This window comes from Corvus cornix, chromosome Z, assembly GCF_000738735.6.
Source record: "Corvus cornix cornix isolate S_Up_H32 chromosome Z, ASM73873v5, whole genome shotgun sequence".
NCBI lineage: Eukaryota > Metazoa > Chordata > Aves > Passeriformes > Corvidae > Corvus > Corvus cornix.
The window spans coordinates 41375232-41401436 of NC_046357.1; the positions used below are offsets into that span (position 1 = coordinate 41375232).

Below are 26205 nucleotides of genomic sequence, written 5' to 3' on the forward strand. Positions count from 1 at the left end.
TTTCAAGGTAAAAAAACGCCGCTGCTTTTACAGAAATGGCCACGTGATAACTATGAAGGATTTTTCTCCAGGCAAAGAAATCAAGTAGTTGATGGAGAATAAAAGCTCTTACAGGCCCTGTTCCAAAGAGGACAACTGGTAATAATTGGTGATTTTTAGAAAGGGAATAGAGGCTGTGTGTGATGGATGTGAATTCTTACTTAACCTTTCCTGGTATGTGATGGCTAACATCAAGGAAATGCTGGGTCACTTAATTATTTATAATATTCAACTAGCTCCATCACAGGATTATGGCAGAAGTTAGCTATTTTATCTCAGGTTTTGCTTGGTGTGCATTTATTGCTCAAGAGTCTTTTGCTGATTTCCTGGTTTCTTTTTAGTGGGTTTGCATAAATACAGGACTTCTGTGTGATAAAAACAGTGTGATTAACCCTGAAGAAGTTACATTTGGGGCAATCGATAAAGGAGGGCACATTTCAGCTTAAGCTGATTGAGTGATAGAATTTTCCTACCTTTAACTCTTGGATGTGAGTTTTCATAGCTATTCTGCACTTTCAGAACAAAAAAATATTATTATTGGCAAGCAAGTCTTCGTGCATAATAATAGAAGCTATGGAATGAAGCTGTGACGTTGGTTTCCCCTGCTACTGCAGCATCTTGTTTTTGAGGGTGGTGTGTTTTGTTGTTGCTTCTGAGGGTATGTTGTACATGGAATATCAACATTTATTCTCTCTTGAGACATTTTATTGGGAAAGCATTTGGTACACTTAGAATAAAGAAAATTCCCATCAGTTCTGTAATGTTTCAACACCAAAGGGAGGGACAAATGTTTTGTAGCCTTGCCATAAACAGGTGTGGAGAGGCTGTCAGCAACAGATTTAAGACCTGAAAACTATTTAAGGACTGAGAGATGTAATCCTTGACTTTTGAAAAAGCTGTCTCCTGTAGAAATGCATATGAAATTAAATTTGAAGTGTGGAATAACACAGTGGGTTAGTGAGGTGTTGGGACAAGGTGTGTTTATTGTCTTTATTGGTCTGGACGAGGGGATTGAGGGCACCCTCAGTAAATTTGCAGACAACACCAAATTGGGCAGGAGTGTGGATGTGCTGTGGGGCAGGAGGGCTCTGCAGAGGGATCTGGACAGGCTGCATCCATGGGATGAGGCCAGTGGGGTGAGGTACAGCCAGGGGAACTGCTGGGCCCTGCCCTTGGGTCACAACAACCCCCTGCAGCTCCAGACAAGTTTTAAACTGAATATTAGGAAAAACTTCTTCACTGAAAGGGTGGTCAGGCATTGGAATGAGCTGGAATCCAGGGAATCATCATCCCTGGACATGTTCAAAAGCAAACCTGTGGATGTGGCACCTGGGGGCATGGTTTGTGGTGAACATCAGTGGTGGTGCTGGGTCAGTGGTTGGACTCGATGATCATTTCCAGCCTTAACAACTCTGTGATTCTATGAGTTTGCGTTGTAGTTTTTAAAGATACTTTTGAATACCCAATATTTGGCAGTAAAGAGGCAATGCTCAGTTCTGCTTGCAAGGAAAATGCTTCTTTAATCAACCAATTAAATGAAGCGCCGGCTCACAAAAAGTAACAAGCAAAGACATTTAATTATTAACAGGTTTGTTTTTTTTTTTTTCAAAGGGAGAGCTTCTTTAGCTCTCTTAGTGCATGAGTCTGTCCCAATATCTATTCTCATACCTCTTTCTGATGGTGCCCATTGCATCAAAGGCCAGTTGCATATATTGGCTCCGGGTCCCTTTATGCAGAGTTGTCACTTTTGCCCTGTGTGACTTTGTATTGGTGCAAAGCTGGGTTTAATAAATGAAATGGAAATGACATTGTGAGGTCTCAGTCTGGCAGAACTGTACAGCTGAGTAATGAAAAAAAAAACCTAAACAATACCAAAAACTGAATTATTTTTAATAACTGCTTCTGCTGTGACTTCCTTCCTGCTGAACAGAAAGCTGTGGTATTTCTAAATCTTCATGTAATGTGATAGGCAAGTCCTGCACGGGAAAGACTATGTAAAAAAAAGTAAAACTTCCTCACTTTTTTTTGCATTGCACTCATCACACCGAATCTGAATGGGCTGCTTTCATCACTTGCAACTTAAAATAATGACTCAAATAGTGTTGAGTACTGTTCCTTCTGTATAACTCCTTATCTGAAAAAGGAATGTAAATGACAAGGTCAGCTGTATGTGAAGAAAGCATAAAGTTGCTAAGAGGGAAGTTGAGTGACATTTAAAAAAAATAAAAAAGTGGTCACTCATCCTTTCATTAATTATGTTCTTTAATTAATTTTGTTTTGTAAGGAGAGCATAACAAAGGTGTCATTCTATTGTCAGGAGCTGTGCTCGCCGTGGCTTCTACTGTGGTTAGTTTTGTCTTTCACTTCTATTCAGACAGAAATGGGTATTGCTGCTGTTGTGGAATATTTGCTGTAATGATCCAGTTTTTATGGAAGTTTGGGCTTGGTGTGGCAGCAACAGCGTCAACATGTGGAAGGAAAAAATCGACTCCCATCTGGCAGATTCTTCTGTCTGTAAAGCTTTAGAACAGAAGCGGGATTAAGGAGTAATGTCTCTCACCTCCCAGATCTTGTGTTTTAGGAAAAACGAGGAAAAATGTAAGTATGCTTTTTTTCCATGTTTTTAATGCAGTGATGTCCAACTGGATCTTTCCTGACACTTTTTTTTCCTCAAGAAAATCCATGGGACACTACTGCTGCTGACTTCACCAGACAGTTCTGCTGTGCTGCTGCATCAAGCACAGAAACAGGATGAGTCGTGCATGTGCTAAACTGGACCATACTTGTTCCTTCTGTCTGCTTCAATATGCCTTCTTCAGATGAATGAAGCTGCCTTTGCACCAAAAAAAAAAAAAAAAATTTGAAATGACACAGGTGAGCTGGGCCAAGTCACTGTGCTGATCTCTGTGCATAGACCTTGCAGCTTCGCTTGAATAAATGTTTCCCTGAATGTTGTGCCCTTTATTTAATTCCTTATCACCCTAATTTTTGGTTTTATGAAACAAACCCAACAGCAGTACTAAGAATAACAACTCTTTCTGGAGCATCTCCCAAAGAAGGAGAAGCAGTAACAGAGGTTGGAAGAAAGATTACCTAAAGTATGTGTGTAGGCATTAAAACACTGTCTGACAGCATCCTGACCCACCCAGATTTGCTTTACTTCTAGCAGATTTTTTCCTACCTAGAAACTCTGCTTAAGTGCATGTTCAGTCTTCCATCTAAATAGTTATTTACCTTTGGGAAGAGGTATAAAAAAAATAAATAAATAAGCACTACAGGTTTTAGGCTATCACAGATTTTGTGATATCCATCCCTTTGGAGCCTCGTATAATTTTCCCTGGAAGAGAAGCAGTTATTCACAGCCACACATGACCAACCCCAGCCTTGTTGTCAGACTGATGAGTGCAGATCTGCAGGTTCACGATTTTCTTACACACCTTGGCTTGTTGTGTAAGCAGCTTTCTGTTGGAATGAGGCTGTTATTGCTTTATATCCCCATGATTCTCCTATCCCCATGACTGGCAGTTACAAAGAACATTGTTAAATAACATGCTCACAGCTAGACTGGTCCACAGACAGAATAAAGAAACTTAACAGATTTGGCTTTGTGTACTAAGCTTTTTTTCCCCGCACAGAGCACACACAAAACATCAAATAACTTCTTGTCTGATGGTAAATACCCATAATACCTTCAACTTTATGAGTAACAAATTATTAGCCTTCCTGCTATGTCTTCCTTTTGATTTTCAGTTCCTGCAGGGTTTGGAAAACAAAGCACCTGGTGGTATTGCCGTCCAAGCACATTTCTAAGAAATTCATCTGTTCAGAGGGGCTTTGTATCAATTTCTCATTCTGGCAGCATTTGGTAATGAGATTTTGTGTAGTTATTTTAAGTAAGTCTGTCTACATAAGTGCATCTCTTCTGGGAGTGAAGAATTGCTGAATGATTTGGGCATAAAACCAAGGGGAAGTAGATAAAGTCACCCAGGAATAAGGTCTGGTTTCTACACTCCAAATTCAATTTGGTCACCATAGAGGGCTGTGTGTCAAATATTTTAAAAGGTGCTTCAGTGCAACCATGAGAGGTCAGGGTTTGCACAAGCTCTGCCAAATCCTACCTGTCAAGCTGGAGTTTCTGCTGCTCTAAGATAATGCTGTTCTTCATGCAAGATGAGTCCCTGCTTCCTAAAACTTATCTGATGATCTCATTCATTATGTATGCAGAGCTTTCCCTATACAAAAGTAAGCTGTGGAGTTAAATTCAGCTTGGTGTAAGTGCAGGGTAAATTGGTTAAGTTTGAATTCACACCAGCAGAATGTGCACTTCAGTGGAGAATGTGGTGCCTAATTTGTTGCTTCTGCATGGAAAAGTTTTTTTTTTTTTTTCCTGAGTGCTATGTACTGTAATACTTTTGATAGGAAGATTATTGCAATTTGTCTAATTTTTCTCTTGCGCATGCTCAATTCATAACTGAAGAATCTTCCTCTCAGACCTTCCCTGCCAAATAGGAAATGGGTAAGATAATTTCCTAATCACTTTGTAGCATTTAAATAATGTGCCAATTTTTAGAACTCATTGTGCACATATTTTAATAATGAAAACATTGGTATAATGGACCTGCAGATAAAATCAAATGAGGAAATGCCATTGCTGTGCCTTAGGAAGCAGAAAGTAGTACTGGTTGCTGTCCAGCTGCCTAAAGAACTAGTACTGTAGGAACAAGAAATCATAAAAACCTGTTTTGCATTGTTAATTACCATGGTTTAATACTTTAAACAATAAAAAAATTTGCATCGCTTGATGATGCAACAATTAACATATTTGCAGAATCCATAGGGTCCCTGCTAACTAAACACATTTGGCAGCTTAGCAAATGTCACAAATGACTGCAGCACCCATGACTTGAACTCGAGCAGTGATTTATCCCTCTGCAGTCAGTCTGTAAATTCAAATAGCACGTTCCTGGGCACTGGATGCTGCCTGACCCCAGCAAGTCTGAGAAAAAACATCTTTAGTGCACGGCTCCTGCTCAGATCTGCCCCAAATCAAACAACTGTCTCCTTTGAGCTCCTTTTGAGGGGCTGCAGGCCCAGCAGGGACTGCTGGGTGGAGGGGACGTTGGCAGACTTTGGGATGAGGAGCATCACCCGCTGATTGTTCCGACGCCACTCGTTGTACAGCCGACAGTGGTACCTGAACGACACCTGGGGACAGAAGGTACACTGCCTTCAGTCACTGTGATCCTGCAAGGAGTCAGCTGGGGCTCAAAATACCTTCCAGTGGGACAAAACGGGCAAAAAGTGGTGAAAAGAGAGACCTGCCATGCTGGATGGCTCGTGCCCCGAGGTGCCACAGCAGAGGAGAAAAGCAGCCTGTACCTAATTTACCTCTCATTCCCCTTTTTCACAACCTGAAAAATCAGACCTCCTGCCTCTGCCCTCCCAAGAGCTGTTGGCACACATGGAATGAGAATTTGGGATATACTCTCTTGCTTCCGGTTGCTACGTTCACAAACAGTGTACTTGTTTGGATGGTGGAGGCTTGCAGGCAGCTGAAGACAGGGCTGTGTGTTCTACCTTGTAAAACTTTACTGTTGAATGCATCAAAGTTGGGATTGCACGGAGGCAATGAGCTGACAGTGTGTGTGTCTCAATTTAGATTGTCTCTGAATTTTTTTTAAATTTATTTTGTTTTGTATTTTAGGTTTTTTGGGGTTTTTGAGGGGGCCTGGGGGGGTGTTTGGTTTTTTGGTTGGTTTTTGGGGGCTTTTTTGTTTGTTTGTTTTGTTCTTTTTAGCAGGTAATTTCAACCTTATTGTGGAAGAGAAATGTGTGACTGCTGTGGAGATGCAAAGATAGCTCGGCCCCATGTTTTCAAAAAAGTAGTTTGCTACTTGTTTTAGTGGCAACCAAGTGTTGTGGGAGTTGTAGCTGTGTAAGAGGGTGTATATGTGCAGTTCCAAAAAAAACCCAAACAAAAACCCAACAAAAATCAACAACAAACTGTGAATTTTGAGGGAAATGTGCCACATGATGATTATTGTGTTCTTGAACTACGGGCAGGAGTTGACCCACGCACTGTGTCCTTTCCTTATTGCAAAAGGGCTGCTTTTAATGGATTAAATTTACCTTTCAATAACGCCCTACCAGGGCTAAAAAAACTCTTTTTTTTTTTTTTTTTTTAGATCTTTTTACAGCTGTCTGAGGGAAACCTATAAAGCTTTGGTTTACTAAGCAGTTTTGCAAAGATTTCAGACTGATCTTCAGACTGATTCCCTCAACTTTCAACCTCTATTCCTAAAGCATCCTGCATCTTCTGTTTCTGTGGAGCATTGTGCCTGAAGGAATATGAGAAATCTCTTCTCAAAAGACACTGGAGGAGCAGCAGAATCACTTGGTGTAGTGAGGAGGTTAAAAAAACACCCCAACATCTGCAAGGGTGGGTGCCCTGTGGAATGCAATGACAGCTTCAGGAGAGCGAGCTGGAGTTCAGGTTGAGTTTTCAAACAGCAGAACATGAAGTTCTTTGAGTAACAGCTGCTTTGTTAAACCAGGCATGTATACAACACAAGAGAAAGCAGGTGTGGCCCTGAATTCTTTGTTTAAATGCCAATCCCCTTTTTTGTGTCTGGAGCTTTCTTCTTGGGAGGACCAGGCACCTCTTTTGGTGTGTGTAAAAAATACAGAGTAAAAACCAACAGTGTTTTATGGATCACTTCTCTGTTTTAGAGGGAGGGAAAAAACAGCTTCTGGGATGCTAAAAATAACATCCCTCCTGTTCACTGCTCACTGGGATAACTGTGCTGTGTAAATAATCTGTATGCCAGCTTCTGCCTCCAGAGAAGGGAAGCTGATTTATTGGAAGTAAAATGAAGTTTTTAGTTCTCTTAATTTTCGCAGGACCTAAAGGAGTATTGTATCACTGTGTATGTAATTTACCCTGCAGCACCCAACCTATTCCCTGCACAGCCACAGCCATGTAACAGGATTCTCCCACTTCCAAAAGAGACAAGGAATATGCTGCTGAAGAATTTGATGGAATTAACTCGTCTGTGCGTGGGACCATTCCTTCCTGCATGACAAGGGGAGCCTGGAGCCCTCCCCAAGGCAAAACCAGTCTGGGGCTTTCCTACATCACTGAAGGGAGGGTTATTTTGCCTCCCAGCTTCAATAGTTTTGTGATTCAGTCCCCTAAAGGCCTTCCTTGGCCCATCCATCTCCTACTGCCCCGAATAATAAGTTAGAGTGGAATCACAGCTGTCCACAACTGAGTGGGCATCAAAGATCCTGAATTTTGATTAAAACAAGCAAGGTGTGCATTTAGATCAGGCTCACTGTCACTGTCATGTTCTCCAAGAGCCAGTAGCACATTTCTCTGTGTACTTTTGAAGGGGTAAAATTTATAAAGTGAATAGAAGGCATTTTTGCCTCTTACTCTGCAAATGCAATACCCAGGGATAGGGGCCAAAGCTGAGATGTTGCAGTGGTTTTAATAAGCAAGGTTGGGTAAGTCCATTTGTCATAGCTAATTAAATCCAACAAAAAAAAAAAAGCCTTTTACAACTTCCAACAATTTTGGTGATGGTGAAGTCTTCTGTGGGTAGACAGGGTTTCACTGTCACAAATGTGTGAATGAGACGTTCCCTTTCGTAGCTTTCTTGGAGATACTTGTGAGGAAGTGTGGGATTTTTGTGTTCCCCCCACACCCCCTTTTCCTCATCTCTCAGTGCAGGGGGTTTCTTGCTGTGGGCTAGATCTACTAATGCAGATTTTTAAAGGTGCCAGCTCCTCAGTAGCTTACACAGATCCAAATCTGCTGGAAGGGGTCTGTGTTACGGTATTGCCACAGCCAGTGAGGGCCAGAGCTGTGTGCTGGCCCTGTGGGATGTGGCCATGCCAGCACCATGGGCAGGATGGGCTTTTCCTGCCCCAGCAACACAGCCTGGCACCACCACAGGAGCACTGCTGCGAGTGCACCCCCTCTGCACCCACCCTGCTCTTCTTCCCCTTCCCACACCACACGCAGAGCTGTGAAATGTCAAACAAAGCAGGAACTTGGGGTTTTCAGTGAACTGCTAGGCCATGGCTTGATAAACACCCATTCTGGCAGCTGTCCCCTATTTTCCCCTCGTTTCTGCTGGGCCAACATCCTGTCAAGGCGCTAGGGCCAGAAAATCATCTCAGTTTAACAACTTGACACAGAAGAAGGATGGAATGGCATGCAGGTGGCTCATGCTGGGATGCAGGATGCAATTTAACCTGCACTGCAAAAGCAGCTCTGTTTTTACAGAGCTGGGCACATGCGTGTTCTGCTGCAGACCTCCCCCAGCACCACGAACTAGAGGAAAGGCACAGGAAGCACCCACATCCTGTACTTTTGAATTGTAAAATTGGCAAGATGTTGCATTAGAATAAAATCTGAATCCTCTGTGGCAGCCAAGTTGTTCACCTAAATCTTTTTTTCTTGTATGCTGTGCCTTCACCCTTTGCACATCATATTTGATGAAACTCCCTCCTGTAGCATCTGCCTTGAACTCCTGCATGCTACTTCCCTGTCTCCCTCTTGCTGTCCCCACTGGTGTTTGGGATTTGAGAATCCTTACCCTGAAGCAAACTTTCTGGTGTTCCAGGGAACTGGAATGGTGTGGAAACAAGAGGTCTTTTGCAGATGCAGCTCACACTTACCAGCACAGGAGGCAAAGACAAGCAACGCCCCGTGCAATGGTCTAGAGCACTCTGTGCGTTTAATTTTCCCGTTTGCTCTTTCCCTTATTCCTGTGAGTTAAATAAAATCCCCAGTACTTACTAGGGTCCAAAAGAGGTAAATAGTGAAGAGTGCCACAGTGAGTGCAATGAGGCCGACAGCTTCTAGCCTACTACTAAAGTGCAGGTGGTCCACGGCTCCTCGCAGGCACAGCCAGCCGGAGACAGTCGCCAGCGGGGTGATGAACAAAAAGCACACCATGTCCCCAAAGAGAGTCCTCTTCTCGTGCTGGGGGCCCGGGTTCCTCAGCCACTGCAGGCAGAACACAGACAAAGCAAGTGTCAGCACAGGGAGGATGTTCTTTTGTCGTTTGCAAAGCACAGACCCACCCCTTTGAGGACTGAACATGGACCACAAGCAGGATGTGGCTGTGGATGTCCCTGGTGATGACTAAAGGTTTTTAGCTTTTTCATGCTAAATTGTAGATTTTTAATATATAGCTGTATGGTTTCTAGTACTTTGCCTGGACTCTCTCACATTTCAGAATAATAAGCTAACCCTTTGTAACAGGTTCTTCATATTCTGTTTAGTTGTACCCTCAAGGAGACAGCTTCTAACAAGGATACCTTGTTTTTTACCAGAATCTGAGAGATGTAAAAAGGTATAGGGCAAGCAACCCCCTGGACCAACTCCAAGGGACAGACCCTGGGGCAACTGGTCTCTAACTGGATGTACCTGCTAGATATACTCATTAATTTACCTTATAAAAATTGTAGACATCCTGTATCAGGCATGTGCATACCTACACTTTGTGCACCTGAAAGCATCCATTAAAGAGCTGCTTTTTACTTTACCACACTTAACACTGTTTGCAGGGATTTTCCTTTGTTTTTAGGCAACACTGGAGACCTGACTTTCTCCCCCTTGCTTCCTGCTGGTGTCCACCTCTCTCTGTATCCACCACATCATTTGTTCAGCTGTGGTAAGGGCTGCCTTGAGAATGGGATGTGTTTAGTGTAGTGCAGCTCCTGGCATTTGCCCGCTGGCTTCTTTGAAAAACTCCCTCCTTAATGTGCAGCGTGCAGAAAATGTTTTAACATTTTGCATGCTATTTTAGGATTTTTGCTTTACATTCAGCTCGTAATATTCGCAAAGCCATTTTCAACTTGTTTGCAGATACCCACATTTAAGCAGAGTTCGAGGCACACAAGGTTATTTTTATTAAGAGGATATTAATCCTGTGAAACAGAGTGCCTGAAAGTCAGCTGCTGAAGCAAAGGTTAGGATTGAACAGCTATCAAGCCCACACGCCCACATTTCTATAAACAGGATTTGAGAGAGCAGAGGTGAAAGAAGTTCCTACAACACTACATTGAGGCCTTTTAATTAAAATAAAACCAAAACCTCGTCACACAAGTCAATATTTGAACAGGAAAACTACTAAGCCCTGTAATTTTTGCCAACATGAGCTGTAGGGTTTGGTCAAACCTGCTCTGCAGCATCCTTTTATGGGTTTTTGGGGCCAGCAGAACCAGATGAGGCTCGTGCATCCTTAAACTCTTTGGTCGTCTTGTTTCTCCAAGCATGTTAAATGTGGCAGTAGAAGTCCTGTCCCTTTAGCTCCAGAAACTGAGGCTGAGGAGGCAATTTCATCTCTTCACGGCTTAGTGCCCTAATTTCTAGCCACCTTCTTGGGTTTTGTTTGGTTTTGGGTTGTTGTTTTTTTCGGTTGGTTGGTTGTTTTTTGGGTTTGGTTTGGGTTTTTCTGTTCCTCCCTGTTACAGTGCTGCAGCACTGACTTGGAGGAGCAGCAGGACTCAGGAGTTTTGTCGAGGACAGTGTGCCAGGTAAGGAATATTTCTCATCTAGGTATCCCACTCCTCTATTATTTTCAACCTCTGCTTCATCTTTTCCCAATTTACCCACACCATGAAAACAAATGCTGCACTTATCTCTCCATGTTTGTGAAAAACAGTCAAGAAATTGAGTGCAGCCAGGAACTACTCTGGCACTAGCAGAAAAGACACAAATCAGTAGACAAGTTTGCTTCAGCCTCACCATCTCTCAGGTGGAAATAATAAATAATCTACTTTCTTTTTTCCATGAGGCTTAACTGCAACAGAATGACTCAGGAGCCAAAGATCCATCCTCATGTACAACTCAGGAATTTAGAACACGAAAAATATGTTCATAAATGTTTTTTTGAAGGATGTAGGCTTTTAACTTGCTTGAATACTTCTGAAATGCTAAGGAAGTGCAAAGTGCTTTAAACTAGCTATGTATTACTGTAAGTAAGAAGTTGTAAGGGAAGGTGCCACTTAAAGAGGGGGGTTCAATACTGACTTTTTCCTTTCCTTAACCAGGAAAGATAATAACCAGCTGTGGAGAGTTCACTCCAACAAGCAGCTAAGCCCCCACACAGCCATTTCCTCACCCCTCCACCCCATCAGTATGAGGGGGAGAACAGCAAGGGGCTGCAAGCAGTTTTCCTCAGCAGAACTTGTGCAAAATGAGGAGACATACAACTACATTTGAGCATCTCTTTATTTTACTGTAGCTTTAAAGAAAGTGCTGAGAAGTGAGTGAAAGTCTCACACTACTTTCCTTGGAGCTTTCAATCCATTTACTTAAAAACACCCCCAAGGGTTTACGCACAGCCATTCTGGGTTATATCTGTTTGCTTCTGAACAGGTCTGATTCCAACCTTCCCCTTGTTCCATTTCCACGAGTCCCTGCAATGTGAAACCACCAAGAAAACGAGAGGAACTGAAAGCACCTGAGAGTAGAGATTGTGCTTTTAAGGGTTTTAAAGACTTTGCAAAAAGGTTTTGTGGAAAGCACTTGTTTGGAAGGTGACCTGGAAGAGAAATGCCGAGCACTTGTATGCTTCTCCTTGACCCCAACAGGAATTGCAGGTGTTCACCACTTTCCCAGGACAGACTTCAAAATTTTGGCACCCATGCAGCTCAGGGAGGGCAAGAAATGGTTCCTAGTTCTGAGCAAGGAGGAAGAAGACCAGGAGTGCAGGGGAGGCAGCATACCTGTCAAGGCATGTGTTATTATCCCCACATTACAATTGTCACTGGACACAGTGCAGTGCACCTGAATTAACACCGCATTTTTCTCTGTGCCATCAAACTTGATTGAAAGTTTGAGCAGATTAAAATGGTGTGAAACTGCTTCACAGGCTGATGGCTCCCTGCTCCTTATGCCTTGTGGCACATGAACAAAGAGTCAAATCCTAGCAATTCAAATATTAGATGAGGCTGTGACAGGTAAGAGTAGTACTAAATAATAAATAAAGCCATCACCAATCTACAGTCTAACCTCAAAAAGCCAGAAGGATTTCATCAGCAAGCTCTGAAGTATAAGTCAAAAGCAAAGATTAAGCAATTTCAGTGGTTGTACAGGTTTCAGTCACAGCACTTATTTTTCTCCTGAAGTAGTGCACACCTGCCTAAATCTGCATCTGTTTCTAGGTTTCAGTCATTTGTTTTGGGAATGGAATGGGCACTGTCAAGTTAACTTTACAGCTAAAAAGCCAAGTCAACTAATCCTTTTGTACAACTCATAGCCACACAGGGATCCTAACAAAGCCCTGAGCTAATTAATTACTGTGGCAGTATGGTATGGACTACCCTGCTGGCCAAGAACGAGATGTAAGGCCAGATGAAGCTGTCAGATCTGCACTGTGAAACTCTGAAATCTGACCCATTAAAATGTGTCAATGTGCCCAATTATTTCTGCAATAAATGGAGACTCTCAGAGTGATAATTTCCATTTGGGGGAGGGAGAAAGAAAAAAAAGAGGTTATAAAAAGTGTTGTGTTTAAAGTAAAATGCTGGCCTGCCTGGTATTTTGTGAAGTACAATCTTAAAGTGATCAGCATTCCCTGTTCCTGATCCACAGGTAGAGAGCTGGAGTAACAAGACATGAAACGAGTTCAGCAATGGCAGAAAAAATGAATTCAAGAACTTTAAGCGCAGCACCTGATGCAAAACCCAGTCTTACTGGGACAAGCAAAGAGACCATTTGAGAATACAGCACCTCAGAGGGATGGGGGTCCACATTTATCTCAGCAAAGTCATTCCCTAAATTCATCTTGGGGAAAGCCAGATGGGAGAACTGAAGGGGGACATCAGTGAATTAAAAGTGCTACTTAAGCTGAGGGACAAGGCTGCCTTAAGAAAAAATGGATAATAGTTGTCCACAAATAAATTTAGGATGAGAATCAGAAAAAAAGTCCCCATCCTTCAGAGGATCCAGCTCTGGAACAGCCTCCCAAAAAGGGCAGGTTACGCCAAAACCCTAAAAGCTGACACAGTTTTGAGAAGGACCTTGCTTACATTCTGAGAGAGATTTTTTGATGTACCACATTCAACTTGACAAAACACTGTGAACACACCTGGGGCTCCTTCACCCCCCACACGTAACACACAGAGATAGATTTGCTGCAGTCACTTCACAAGGCAGAGCTGAAATTGGAGAAGGAAATCATTGGAACAAGCAGCAGCCAAGTACCAGAACACCCTGGAGAGGCTCAGACTCTGAATTTATCTGTCCTAACCTAAATGAGCTGCCAGCAGAACACTGCTGTAAAACACCTCCACGATTCTGAGCTGTCTCACCACTGCCAAAGGCCAAATCCTGGAAGTGCTCATCTCCACAGGTCTAACTTCAATTAGATGACTCACAAATGTAAAAGTAAAGTGTGTGCACAGTGGTTTTCCTGACCAGATCCCAAGGCTACAATCTGTTTCTGCTGGAGAGCACCCTCTAGTTCTGTACATTTTTCTTGGAGAAATGATTTTAAACATTGCTGGAGTTACACCATGAAGTGGGGGGGAGAGGACAGGAAGGAATTATCTCCCTAAATGCATTTTCCTTTGAGCTAAAAATAGCTCACTGCACATCAAAACTTATCAGTTCATTTTGTCGTTTCCACGCTGATGGCTCAGCAGGGAGTCCTGGTGGAAGCAGGCTGTACACAAGCTGAAGTGCTGGAAATTACTGTGGTTTCTGGTTTCGTGCCAGCAGCGACCAGTGGGAGCATTTTGCCTTGGGCTTTAAGCACAGAAAGCCTGATATTGCCTGGGTTTTTTAGAATGTTTCTCTGAAATGAAGAACATTTTTAAGGACCAGGAGCAGCGTTTATTGCCCCTCCCCCAAAAAATTGCATCTGAACCAATTTTTTTCCTGACCCTATTTTTACTCGGAATGTCCATTTTAATGTTTTTCAGTGAAACGTTTTGAAACTTGGCTTAATGATGTGTAACTCAAAACCAAAATTTCCCAGACTAGAATGGAATGTATGCTTGTTTTCAGTGCCGTGAAACATTTTGGGTGTCTTGAAACTTTCCTGGATTAATGTTTTGCCAAGGAAAACAAATATTTGACAGTTACCTTTTGGCTGAAAAAAATATTTATGCTCCAGTTCTTGGGTTTCCTCCTTATATCAAACATTCAGTTGCTGGCACAGTGATATTGTCTTTAGTAGATGATTTTAGAAAGGCCATGGTGACAGCTCACAGAGATGTTTCTTTGCTCTCAAAGACAGAGGCCTGTGTATTTGAGAGTTGGAATCAAAGTTATTTCATCTCTATAATGTTATTGTGCCAATATTGTGGCCTCTTTGTAAATGATTCTGCTCTTTCTTAAGTTTAACCCCTATTTTAACTCAAATTCCAGGGAATATTTTAATTGTGGATGTCTCTACGAACCAAGGCTTCTTTTTGAAATAGCAAAGGAATTTTGCAACATTTGCATGTTTCTGAAAGGGGAAGAATTACGTTTTCCATTGTAAGGATGGTGCATGATAAAACTTTGAAGTTTTGCTCTGTTTTGTTTTCTAGAAAGGATAAACCACAGCACAGACAGCTGGTGTTTTGCCCCATGACAAACAACACTGGCAAACTGGTGACAGGGGATGGGGAGAAGGCTGAGGCACCCAACAGCTTTTTTGTCTCAGTCTCCAATGGCAGCCTCTCCTCCCACCCTCCCGAGGGGATGGAGAGCAGGGTGGGCACTGGGGGAAAGGAAAGATCCTGTTCAGGGCCAGCTGAGGAACCTGGACGGGCACAGGTCTGGGGGACCTGCAGGGATGCACCCCAGAGTCCTGAGGGAATTGGCTGGTGGGGTTGCCAAGCCACTCTCTGTGACACTGGAAAAGTGCTGGCAGTCAGTGAGATCCCAGGTGAGTGGAAAAAGGGGAATATTGTCCCTACCTTCAAAACACATGGAAAGGAAGACCCTGGGAACACCCACCTGTCAGCCTTGCCTCTGTGCCTGGGGAGCTCGTGGGACAGACCCTCTGGAAGCTCTGCTGAGGCTCACAGAGCACAGGAACATGGCTGGGGACGGCCAGCACAGCCTCACCAGGGACAAGTCCTGCCTGACCAACCCAGTGGCATTCTCTGATGGGATGACCACACCAGTGGACAAGGGAAGGACTATGGGCATCACTTACCTGGGCTTCTGCAAAGCCTTTGACAGAACAACCTTCTGTCTGAAATGGGGAGAGATGGATTTGAGGGATGGACTGTTGGAAGTGTTCCAGGCCAGGTTGGATGGGGCTTGGAGCAGCCAGGGATAGCGGAAGGTGTCCCTGCCCATGACAGGGGTGGCACTGGATGAGATTTAAGGTCCCTTCCAGCCCAAACCATCCTCTGATTCTGATACACAAAGCTCCACCAAGCAGCAATCATATAGTGGTCCATGGATGTGGTGTCCAGTTTCTGGATTACACACACTCAGCTTCTAAAACAGGATTAGCAATTATCTGCTAGTGAAAACAAATAGCAGAGCTTGCTCGGTGGCACTCTAAAAATCTATGAAATCTCTTGCCGGTCCAATTACATAATACTATAACTTTTTTACCATTAGTCTGGCTCACTGCTGTTCTGTTTTCCTACTAGCCACTTAGTATTTTTGGAGATGCTTGTGTCAGTTAGAAGATTTCAGGATGTGTCAAGAAAAAAAGATTTTGTGGAATTGTGGGAAAAGCTCTGTTTCTTTCTATCTGTGTATTTTTCCAATGCTCTCATTCTGTTTTGGGTGACTGTCTTCCCAGTTAGGCAGACAAATATATGCGTTCAAGAAAACCAACAAAAATCACATTTTGCATTTTGAAACAAAAGGAAAGCAGAGATTCACTGTTGATAACACATACTTCCACACACTGTAAATGTCCTGATCTGTAAGCTCAAATATATGGGAATGAAGGACATGATAGATAATAAATGCTTGATAGGTCTACAAAAAGACAAGTGCAATAAATTGTAGCACTTCTATTTTTTTATCTTTGAAAACTGCAATCACCTTCCCCCATCTTGCTCATTCTTGAAGTATCTCTGATTGTTCATTTATTTGTCCTGGAAAATTTCCTCGAGTATTTTTGCCCTTGATTGTTATAAATTTAGGAATGAGCAGTTACAGATGTGATGGTTTGAATTAGTCTGTTTTCTGATAAATAATTTTTTTTTTTTTTTTTAATGGGGAGTGGGTTGCTCTTGTTTGCACTCCTGCTGTCAGTACTAGAAGAAAGATTTGTGCACTGTAGCAAATCCTTGTTGCAAGGAACATAAAACAACTACTTAATTTCTCTTTAAAGGAGAAAGAACATTCTGGTTTGGTCTCTGGTTTTCACTCCATTAGGAATAAATAGATCCAAAAAAAATGCATCTTGGAGAGTTTATGGTTTTAAAACTGTGCTGGGGAGTTTATTACTTTTTTTTTTAGTACTTTTTTAAACTCAGACATACTTCTGCTGGAAATATACATGGTTACTTCAAATTCTCCCTGTGTCTTGGTCTCAGGGGGATTATTTTCAGAGCTGAAGACAACTAGGTACAAAATGTGTCTCCGTCACCTTGCCCTTTTAGGGACAAGAAAGGAAGGAGGATGGACACACCTTAATTATCTGCTCCCAGCCCTAATATGCTGTACGGACAGCTGAATTTCCTCCAAACTTTGATTTATGAAAGTTTTCCCAATGGTTGCTATGCCGAGGAACCATTTATTTTCCTTCTGGCTTGAGGCATCATCCTTTTATAAACTACCTGCAGCAAATCTGGTGTCTCTTCATTATAGTAATTTAATGCTAATGACTTGCTTCACTGAACAGTGGAGAGGAAAAATAAGTAAAAATAATCCCAGCAGATAAAACCATTGTGACTCGAAGTCTTGCAAAGGGAATAAATTCGTATTTCAATGTAAGGCTTGGGGAAGTTTTAATTTATAATGTAAGCTCATCTTAACTACTTCATGCATAGGTGTACATTTTAGAGGGGTTTTAAATTTATTTTACCTTACTGATAGAAGCTTTATAGACAGCAACACAGTGGGAAAAACTGAAGTTAATTTCAGCCCAATATTGCTGTGATTATCCTGACTTTATTTTTTCTCCTAGTCATGCTGTTTTGCTTACGGGCTTTGTATTGTTAATTAACTATTAAAAAATAAAATTCTATTTGTTTGCAAAAAAAACAAAACAAAAAACCAGAAAAACAAAAAACCAACAGGTACCAAATCCTGGTTGTTTCAAGACAGGTAAGTAACTTACAAGCAATACAAGCCTGACTTACACGGTCACATAATACTCTTATACCATTTTTATGCCTTAGCTGGTTGTTCCCTAACATTTTATTGCAAATAAATATATTTGTACTGCCACGTTTTGTGCCTGCTTCTGTACTGAGCCAAGTGGAAGCAACACAGGCACAATATGGATATTGAAATGGAGATGATATATAACACTTACATAAAGCTTGACTAATCTTTATGCTGAAACATAGAAAAAGCAGCTACGTGGATAATACCACACATTCCTGGTGCAGATTTCTTCCTGTGGATTGGCTGCATTAAAAAAGCAGCTTGTATAAAACTGGAAGGTCCATAAAAGTCAGTAGTGGACTTACTTCAGTTTGAGATTTTACTGAGCTGGTTTTGAGGTCCTTGGCTGGCTTGTCACAAGGAATATCAAATCTATGCATATCAACCACCATATTATAGGTTTCTCTTTCCTTTGGCACAGAGTGGAAGGGGTGGGTTCAGACCCTGGCTCCTTGAACTGAATTTTGCAGTACTGTGAGTGCTGAAGGAGGGGTTTAATCACCACCATAGTGCCTGATTCACGTTCCCAGTGTGGAAACACAGTTCTTCTGGGGAGAATAATACGAGTTTAAAAAAAGAAACCAGGAAGCTTCACACATTTATTGTTGAGAGGATGGATCTGCCTGATAGACTGCGCTACCATTGCCTGCTGCTCTGGTTGGGTTTTGGGCATCAAACAGCCAGCACATTGCACATTTCTGGGGAGAAGATTCTCCTTTAGACAAAAATATACAACCTGTGGCAGAGACAAAGGAGAAGCACAGAAACTCCTCTGCTGCTTCCATAATGATGGAGACAGGGAGGAGGGAATATGGCTGAACCATCAGCCATGCCACTGATTCCATTTCAAGCTCACTGTTGCTGCAGCCTCTCCTTCTAACAGCAGGAATAAATTCACATATGACATTTATAGATAATACAAGTAAAGTATCTCAATTTGTTTCCACTGAAACAGATTTATTCCAGGCCCATGTCTAAGCCACCAGGAAGCAGTGATCAATCCAGTGAAGGGATGAAGAGAACGCATAATAGCATGCTGTTTTCTTTTCTTTGTTTTGGGGGAGGGGGGGGCTTTAAGAAAGAGTATAATATGTCTTGGAATAGTCAAAAACACCTTTTTTTTTCTTTCCTGGTGGAAGATCTCGGAGAAAAGATCAATATGATGACTGATTGCTTTGAGCATTTCTTCACTACCTGTCACTGACCCCTGAATGGGATGTATTCTCTCTGTGAGATAGGGCCTGTTGAGGAGTTACTGGATAGCTTTGTAGAATCCGTGCTCTATAAATCACTTTATGAGTACAATAGTCCCTCTTGACCTAGTAAATGCATTGGTAAGGCTCACCATTCACCTCCAGTGAAAGGAGGACCATTTACTCTTTCCATTGTCTAGGTCAGGGGAAACTTTGGAGAAATAATTATCTCATTAAATGAAGAGAACTTAGACACCCCACTCCAAACCTACACACACTGTGGTATTAAAAGCAGATGGCCACTTTGGCTTGTCACTTGCCCAAATATTACAGCAAGGTTTTTGTGAGAAATGCAAAAAACCCACTGCACCTGATAAACCTCCGTGCCTGTCCTTGCACTCAAGGTAACACAGAGAGACAGGCATGAAAGTGCTTTTAGGACACAGAGGATGAGGGAATCTGGCAACTTGGCACCTGCTTTAGTCCTGCTTCGGGAACTCTCAGATTTGCTGCAATTATTTGTGTGGGGAGGTCTTTGCATTTCAAAGCACCGTGCATTAAATAAGTAGAAACTTTCAGGACAAACTTGACTTACACTGACAGAAATCAAGAAGTTTGATTATCTTCCTGCTTAATTTTCCCCCTGGCATACAGCTCACTTTAGTTACTCTTTGTCTCTGCTGCTCTCAACTTTAGAAGTACATCTTCAGTTCCCTTCTAAACAGTAAACATATCCTTTTTAAAAGGATTGGGGGGTTTTATGATCTTTCCTGCAACTGCATCAAGCTGTTGATTTCTGCACTAAAATACTGTGGGTGTAAGTAGCTGAGAAGGCAGAAAATATTGAGCAGTAAAGATAAAAAACATTTTACTATGTTTCAGAAATGTTCTTGTTCATGGTTTTCATTTGTCCTCAGCTGAGAAATAAATGACAGGTTTACCATTATTACTCTAAATATCATTGTTGTTGTTTCTACTATTTATTACTGCTTTTGCCAAGAAAGAAGCCTCACTTCATCAGGGAACAATCAAACAACCACAGTGCTCCAACCTGTGTAGGGTCAGCTTTGCTTTCAGCTCCTTCCATCATCATTTTTAATACTGTAACTCCTTCCACCAGTTTTGACAGTTTACAGGAACAACTAAGATGCACAGGAAAGACATTTTGTCCTGAACCCAAGCTCTGCATGTAGGTGCCTCTGTCACCAGCTGGTACAAAATGATGCTTCTCCTTCATGTTGTCAAGTGTTATTTGTATTTCACTTTTAATTCCAAAAGAAACTCTAACTTTGCTTCATCTTTTTCCAAAATATAATGAGGGAGAAAAAAGGTCATTAACAGTGTCAAGAGACTGAACTTTCTTCGGTTTCTTTTCTTTTCCTGAGGGCCAAACATACCCTAAAACCCGGAAAACTTAATGAAGCTGCTATCTATAGTTGGCAAAAACTGAATTTTCATTGATAAGGGAAGAACAATTTTCCAATTCAATGTTGAGTCTGGCACATAGGCAAGAAGAGGCCAAAAGGTCACTCACAAAATGTCTAAACATGCCAGATACTGAACAAGAACAATTCCTTCTTGATGGCTTTGACATGGAAACTGGGTTTCTAAAGCTCTTAAGTTTGTTACCTCTCTCTCAAAAGCAAGAAGAAAATAAAATTCCTTACCTATATTTAATATTCTGAGTCCAGACAGTTGTCTCACATTCCACAGAAACTGCTCCTTACCTCTCTTCCACCCTCAACCAGGCCGGCTGGCATTCTAGGAATACCCTGCACACTGCTTCCTAAATCTTCACTCAGGTTCAGAGTGAAGCAAACCCATTGATCCCATTCTTAATCACTTGTTTTGATTTGGCCCAAAAAGAGGAGTTTTGTTATTTCCCTGCCCTTTCCCTGAGCCCCTGCCCTCGTGTTTCCAAACACCAAAGTTCACTTTGGCTCCCGTGGATCCGCAGAGGCTTTGTGATGCCTGTATAAAAGCAGAAAAGGTTTTGTCAGTAAAACTAAGACTTTGGGCCGTGCCCCATGTACTGACCTCCACCAGCGGCCTGGGCTTGCGCTCCACTGCAAACCTGAAGTGGCAGAGCTCACAGTAGCTGGTGTTGGAGGACGAGAGCCAGTGCTCCAGGCAGCTGCGGTGAATGGTCCCCAGGGTCCCCGTACACTCGCAGGGGGACAGCAGCTCCTCGTGGCTGCTGCCCTCGTGGCAGATCCTACAGATGGGACGGTCATTGAAGGGGCTGCTGCAGGAGAGGGAGAGAAAACTGCTGGTCAATGCACAAGGCTGTGGCATAGCCTTTTTCTGTGTTACGAACTAACGGTGTGCGAAATATTTGAGTTTAAGAGTACTTTGCTCTGTAATTAGTAATCCAAGCTGCTGGGCTAATGGTTTAAGGCATTTTGGCCTTCTTGTTTAAAATATCTCTTCTGTTAGGGGGGAAAAGTGCAGGGGGAAAGTGCAGTGAAAGACATCAGAGTGGCAGATGAGAGGCAGAAGAGCAAGTGCTTCTGTACTTTTTTGTTCCCCAGCTCCTCACAGACCCGTGGTGTAGTCACCTCAAGAAATCCCAAAGTGTATCAGGGAGGTTTTCAGTCTGCCTCAGCTGGACACTTCTTGTTGTAGTGGTGATCCTCTGACCTAAACATTGTTTTCACTGGCCAACAGCAAAGAGCTGCTGAAAGAGCAGCACCATGCCCTGGAGTACAGTGAAGGCAGGGCCACAACTTCAGGAAAACACATGCAAGCAGAAAGCTCTTGTCCCTGGAAAGAGTTTCCCTCTCTTTGGGACACAATACAGGGAGGTCAAGGAGTCATACAAACAGACCTGAAAAGGACTGTACCAAACACATCCCTGCTGTGTGGCTGCCTGTGGGTATTTCTTCTGCACTGCTTTAAGATCCATGAAGTTTTTCCAGCACTCCACCAGTGAAGACAAGTTTAATTTTGACCCAAGCACCAAGTCTAGATAAGGCCAAAGCCTTCAGAATGCTCTTTCTTTCTTCTAATGAGAACAAAGCCAGCCTGAAGCAGGCTTCAAAGGCATAAATTAAACATATATTTCACCACTAATCTGCTTCTCTAAACCAGCAGCAGAAAGAGCTGGCCATTCAGTTGGACAACAACTGAAGCTGCAGCACTGGTGCTAGAAACAGCTTGTCTGGCTGCTCAGCATGCTGGCTGGGGAAGCATTTAGGAAATGTGGTGCATTCTGTAGCATGGCCATGATGAAGCTGGGATGGGGGTCCAACCAGACGGGAAGGGGCCTGTCCCTCGCGCTGTCCCCCACCTACCTCTGCACGGCGAGGGTCCGCACGACGGATGAGAGCAGCTGCCCGTCCTTGGAGGACACCTGCATGACATACTGGGGACAGCTGCTGGCCAGGCCCCCGCTGCTGCTGGCCAGGCTCTTGCCATCAGGGGCTGGTGGGCGCGGGCACTCCGGAGGGACTCCCGGCAGGTGGCTGCAGCGGCTCGTCCTCATGGCGCTGGGCCGCGGGTCCCCATCTAGGCAGGAGGAAGGACAGGGAGGTGGTGTGGGACACATCTGTCCCTGTCTGACCAACACCAGGCGTGAGAAGGAGCATCCCTCCCTCCCCACCCCGGATTTCTGAAGCCCGCTCGGCAGGGAGAGCGAGTTCACAACATTAGGTGTCACAGGAAAACAGTCGGTGCATCCCACAAGCAGCAAGCCAACAACCCTGCTTTTTCCTCTCTGCAGACTCCTGAAGTCACGAGTGATAAACAGAGAGGCTGAACCTTTTGCTGCTCCCCCTCCAAATATTTCAGAGGAATATACAATCTTCACCCTTTGCACTTTTAAATTTAAAGGTTCTGCCACTGTCCGCCAGCGGGGAAAGTTATATACTGGAAGAGAAAATGGCTGATCAGCTTCAAATCCCCTTTGAAAACACTTCACTGCTGCTCGGTGTCTCCTATCACCAGCCTGCAGCAGAGAACAGACCTGGCAATTAATCCTGTACAGGGCTTTATTCACACAAACCTGCTTAATAGCAGCCTGTGCACAGCAGTAATTTATGCCACAAGGTGAGGCAGAAATCACAGCCTGCCCGCATCTCTCTTCTCTATTTTGCTCCTTCTTGCATCCCTGGTGGTGTGTTTTGCATGGTGCTTTCAATGGTAATCGGGAAGGAAGGGTTACGCTGGGAACAAGGAGCCTGGGCATGTAAATTCCTGATATTTTGGTGGGATGCTCCTGGCTGGGTGGGTTTGTCGTGGAGGGGAGGCTGCGTGGCTCCACCAGGATGTGTCCCTGCCCTCTTCCCCTTCAGGTCAGGCACCAAAAACACACATGCAGGGTGGATTAATCCCTCTGCAAAAGGGGGAAAGATTCCCTAGCATGCCTTGGGACGCTTGGCTGCAGTCACATGTAAACCTTGCAGGTTGCAATGATGATATTCCCATGTTAAAATCAGGAGTTTCCCCCTCAAAAAAAGTGTTCTGTGTTGCACGCCATGGCTGTGTGGTGTCAGCACTGCAGCTGAGAAGAATCTTTAAAAACTAAACGTTAATAAAACCCTTTAAACAGGGGTGTTTCTCCAAGCGTTTAGAAGAAACCTTGTGATTTGCCTCTGTTGGATTTGAGTAATAGCAGCATTAACCTTGGGAAGCCCCCTGAAGGGATGTATTTGGCAGTAGGATTTTGCTGCACGAGAGGACTAATGAGGATGCTGGACCACTTGCACCACGCAAGTTTTCACACAGGGACTTGTATTCTTAGAAAGGCTTCTAAAATAGGAAAATGCTTCGGCAAAGCGTTTGTTTTGCAGGATTACTTCAGCTATTCTCAGACCACACATACCCCAGGGAGCGAGCTGGAGACTGATGAGACAGCTTACAGGGGATAGAGTGTTCAGAGAATGGGGAATGGACTCTGGGCTTAATTTACAATGAAAATGAAGCAAATGGCTCTTGTCAAAACCATTAACATATAAAAGATGCAGACATTTCAAGAGAATAAGAGCCACAGACTCTCCAAGGAGACCACGGTGTTCAGCAACATTTTAGTTTTAAAATCCATGCTGAGACTCTTTAACAAGAACGTTCAGCTGCTGAGTAGCTGCTTCATTAAACTTAAAAAGCCTATGATGTGTCATGCTTACAGACCCACGCAGCAGAATTATATATTTCTTTCCTGATTGCTTCACTGACCTCATTAAGTACAACAGTGGGTTTATAATTTCATATAAAGTGACCATCCAGGCCTTTACAAACACATCCATCAGTAACTTGATGAGTTTGGAGCACTTGCTGGAGCATCAGAAGATGCAACTAAATGCAAAGCTTCAAAGCACGCGGGAAATAATCTGGCTATATCTCAGCAACGTTAATTCAAATTTCTGTCTACAGCACTGCATTGATATCCCACTTTGGCAGAGCAGATAAACGTAATCCCTTTCTTCCTCATTCTTTTTGTAAAAGGAAGTTGAAAGTTACAACACGTTTTTCCGAATTCAGAAGAACCACTTTCACGCAAGATCAGTGCGTGTGCCTGAAAAGTAATGCAATTACAGAATTAAATTATATGTGCTTTAATAATGAATTCCATGGTAAATAACGAAGATTAGTTGTCCTGAGAAGCACAGAGATCCTTAGCAAACGTGAAGTCAAAGCCGACATTAAGGAATTGTAAATCTTACCAGCCACAAACCTCCAAAGTCAGTATTTACCTATATGTATGTATTATGTCAAAAAGCTTTTGACCTGAAACAGGTGGAAGTCTGTTAAAAATGCCTCAATAAAAGAGAAAATAAAGAACAAGAACAGGAAGATGTGTTTAGATAATATTTATGAAATCTAGCAGTATTAATTTGGGGAAGACAAAATATCAATATTTATTCCAGACGTCAGAAAATTCTGAGAAAAGTGGCTGAATTTGGCATGATGAATGTATCTTAGTATTTAGCTCTTCTTTCTTTCTTTTCTGTGTTTTCAGTAGTCTTAATTTTTCATTTACATATATATATATAAGTATGGGTTTATGGGTAACAGAATAAAAGTAAAGGTATTCCAGGTATTTTCTTCATGCAATAAATGTAAGAACAATGACAAACCAACCAATAAACTCAAGCAAATTATCTGAGGCCATGTTGAAGCTAGGCAGAAGATTCAAGTGCAAAACACATCCTTTGCCCCATAATAATTCATAGGATGCTATATTCCTATATTCCTACATTCCTTTATTCCAATTTAATAGATTTATGACTTCTGTATCAGAAAAACCCCACAAAGCTCAACAAATGCCAGTGAGCAAGACACTGCCACTTCCATCAAATTGCACTCAAATAAGATGTTAAAACCCAGCATTACTGCCCTGAAATTAAAGACAAAGCCATCTGCAGAACTGGAATACCACTGGAATCCTTGTCACGCTCTTTCTGACTGTGCATGAATTCACCCCAATTCTCAGACCCACAAAGCATCGTCAGGGTGGTGAGTTAAATTATCACAGCAGAGTTTGTTTAGCGCTGTTTTCCTGATGAAGCTGTGGGTGGCTGAGATTTGCACGAGACAAAATGATCTTTACACTTCAAGCAGTGGGTTGCAAATCTTGAACAGATACTCGTGGAGTTGCTCCCTTTTCCTTCTCTTTCAGCATCTCTGCTACGAAAAGCACTTATTTAACCTCTCAGTCATGGTTTCAAACTTGGAAACCCATTCACCTTTCTTATTCCACGTTCCCACTAGTGACCCTATTACTTTCAAGAAACACAATGCGAGCTTGCATCAATCAGCTTCGAGATTTAAAAATATGCATGAAAAACCACCAGCATCCCACAAGGAGACATTTTCCCAAGAAATACTGCATTATTTTTTAAAAAGACAGCCGAAATAATAATACCAATACTACTTCTACAAATAATAATAACAATAACAGACCAAACCAAAAACAAAAAAGCCCCCACACCCACAAAAAAATCGCAAATACATACACACAAAAAAAAAAGAGAAAAAAATCCAAACCAAAACCAAAACAAACACTCTCCAGTTTTCAGAAGTTTCAGAAATGTACTTTTATTTCCTATTTTTATATTTTGACATATTTTTGATGAGTTTACTCCAGAATTTTGGACCCCAGGGACCTGTGGGCAGCTTTCACTTCAGACAGGTCAGCAGAGTTGGAGCACAGATAGAATTCTCTGTCTTAGTGCAAGCTGGAAGTACGGTGCAAATCATGGAGAAGCATCGCCCATCTTCTTTTCTACTACCAACCCTGGCTGGTTACTCAGAATGCAAATTGTTGCATTCTAAGTAATAAATTATTGTTTTCAAAAGCTGCCAACAATGCAGTCATCAGAGGCTGTGTGAAAAATGTGCTCTCCACTGGCTCAAGTGTTACAAGATTACCTTTGTTTCTAGAAATGGAGAACAGGAACTCATCCTTCCATCTCTGAGGTTTAGACAACAATTTTGTGCCACCCTTTAAGATGCTCCAGAGACCAAAGCAGCCACTGCAGTCACTGGATCACACAGTTGCTGTGTGATCCTTGCTTCCCCTTTCTACCAAAAAAGTGCAGAAGAACTAAAATTCTCAGCTCTAAAGCACTGTGAAACCTCTTAGCTTTTTACCTATTACGAAATCATGCTGGGTACTGTGAAGGTGGAATGGACAGAACACTTTAAAAAAAGTAAGAACCT

The 26205-nt window shown here is 42.6% G+C and overlaps 1 protein-coding gene across 3 annotated transcripts in view; it reads right to left on the reverse strand.

Moving 5' to 3' along the window:
• MARCHF3 (membrane associated ring-CH-type finger 3) overlaps nucleotides 1-26205 on the reverse strand; it is a 77510-nt gene that overhangs the window by 17883 nt on the left and 33422 nt on the right. Inside the window, exons 3-6 of one of the 3 annotated variants that reach the window (XM_019288435.2) lie at nucleotides 21840-22053; nucleotides 20584-20791; nucleotides 8846-9055; nucleotides 1534-2872 (exon numbers count right to left, since the gene is read on the reverse strand). In XM_019288435.2, the coding sequence (XP_019143980.1) occupies nucleotides 2855-2872; nucleotides 8846-9055; nucleotides 20584-20791; nucleotides 21840-22030 (627 nt within the window). In that variant the 5' untranslated portion in view covers nucleotides 22031-22053 and the 3' untranslated portion in view covers nucleotides 1534-2854. Of the gene's footprint in view, nucleotides 1-1533; nucleotides 5245-8845; nucleotides 9056-20583; nucleotides 20792-21839; nucleotides 22054-26205 lie in introns of those variants that run through there. The other 2 variants (XM_010403682.3, XM_019288434.3) reach the window with 2 other exon arrangements.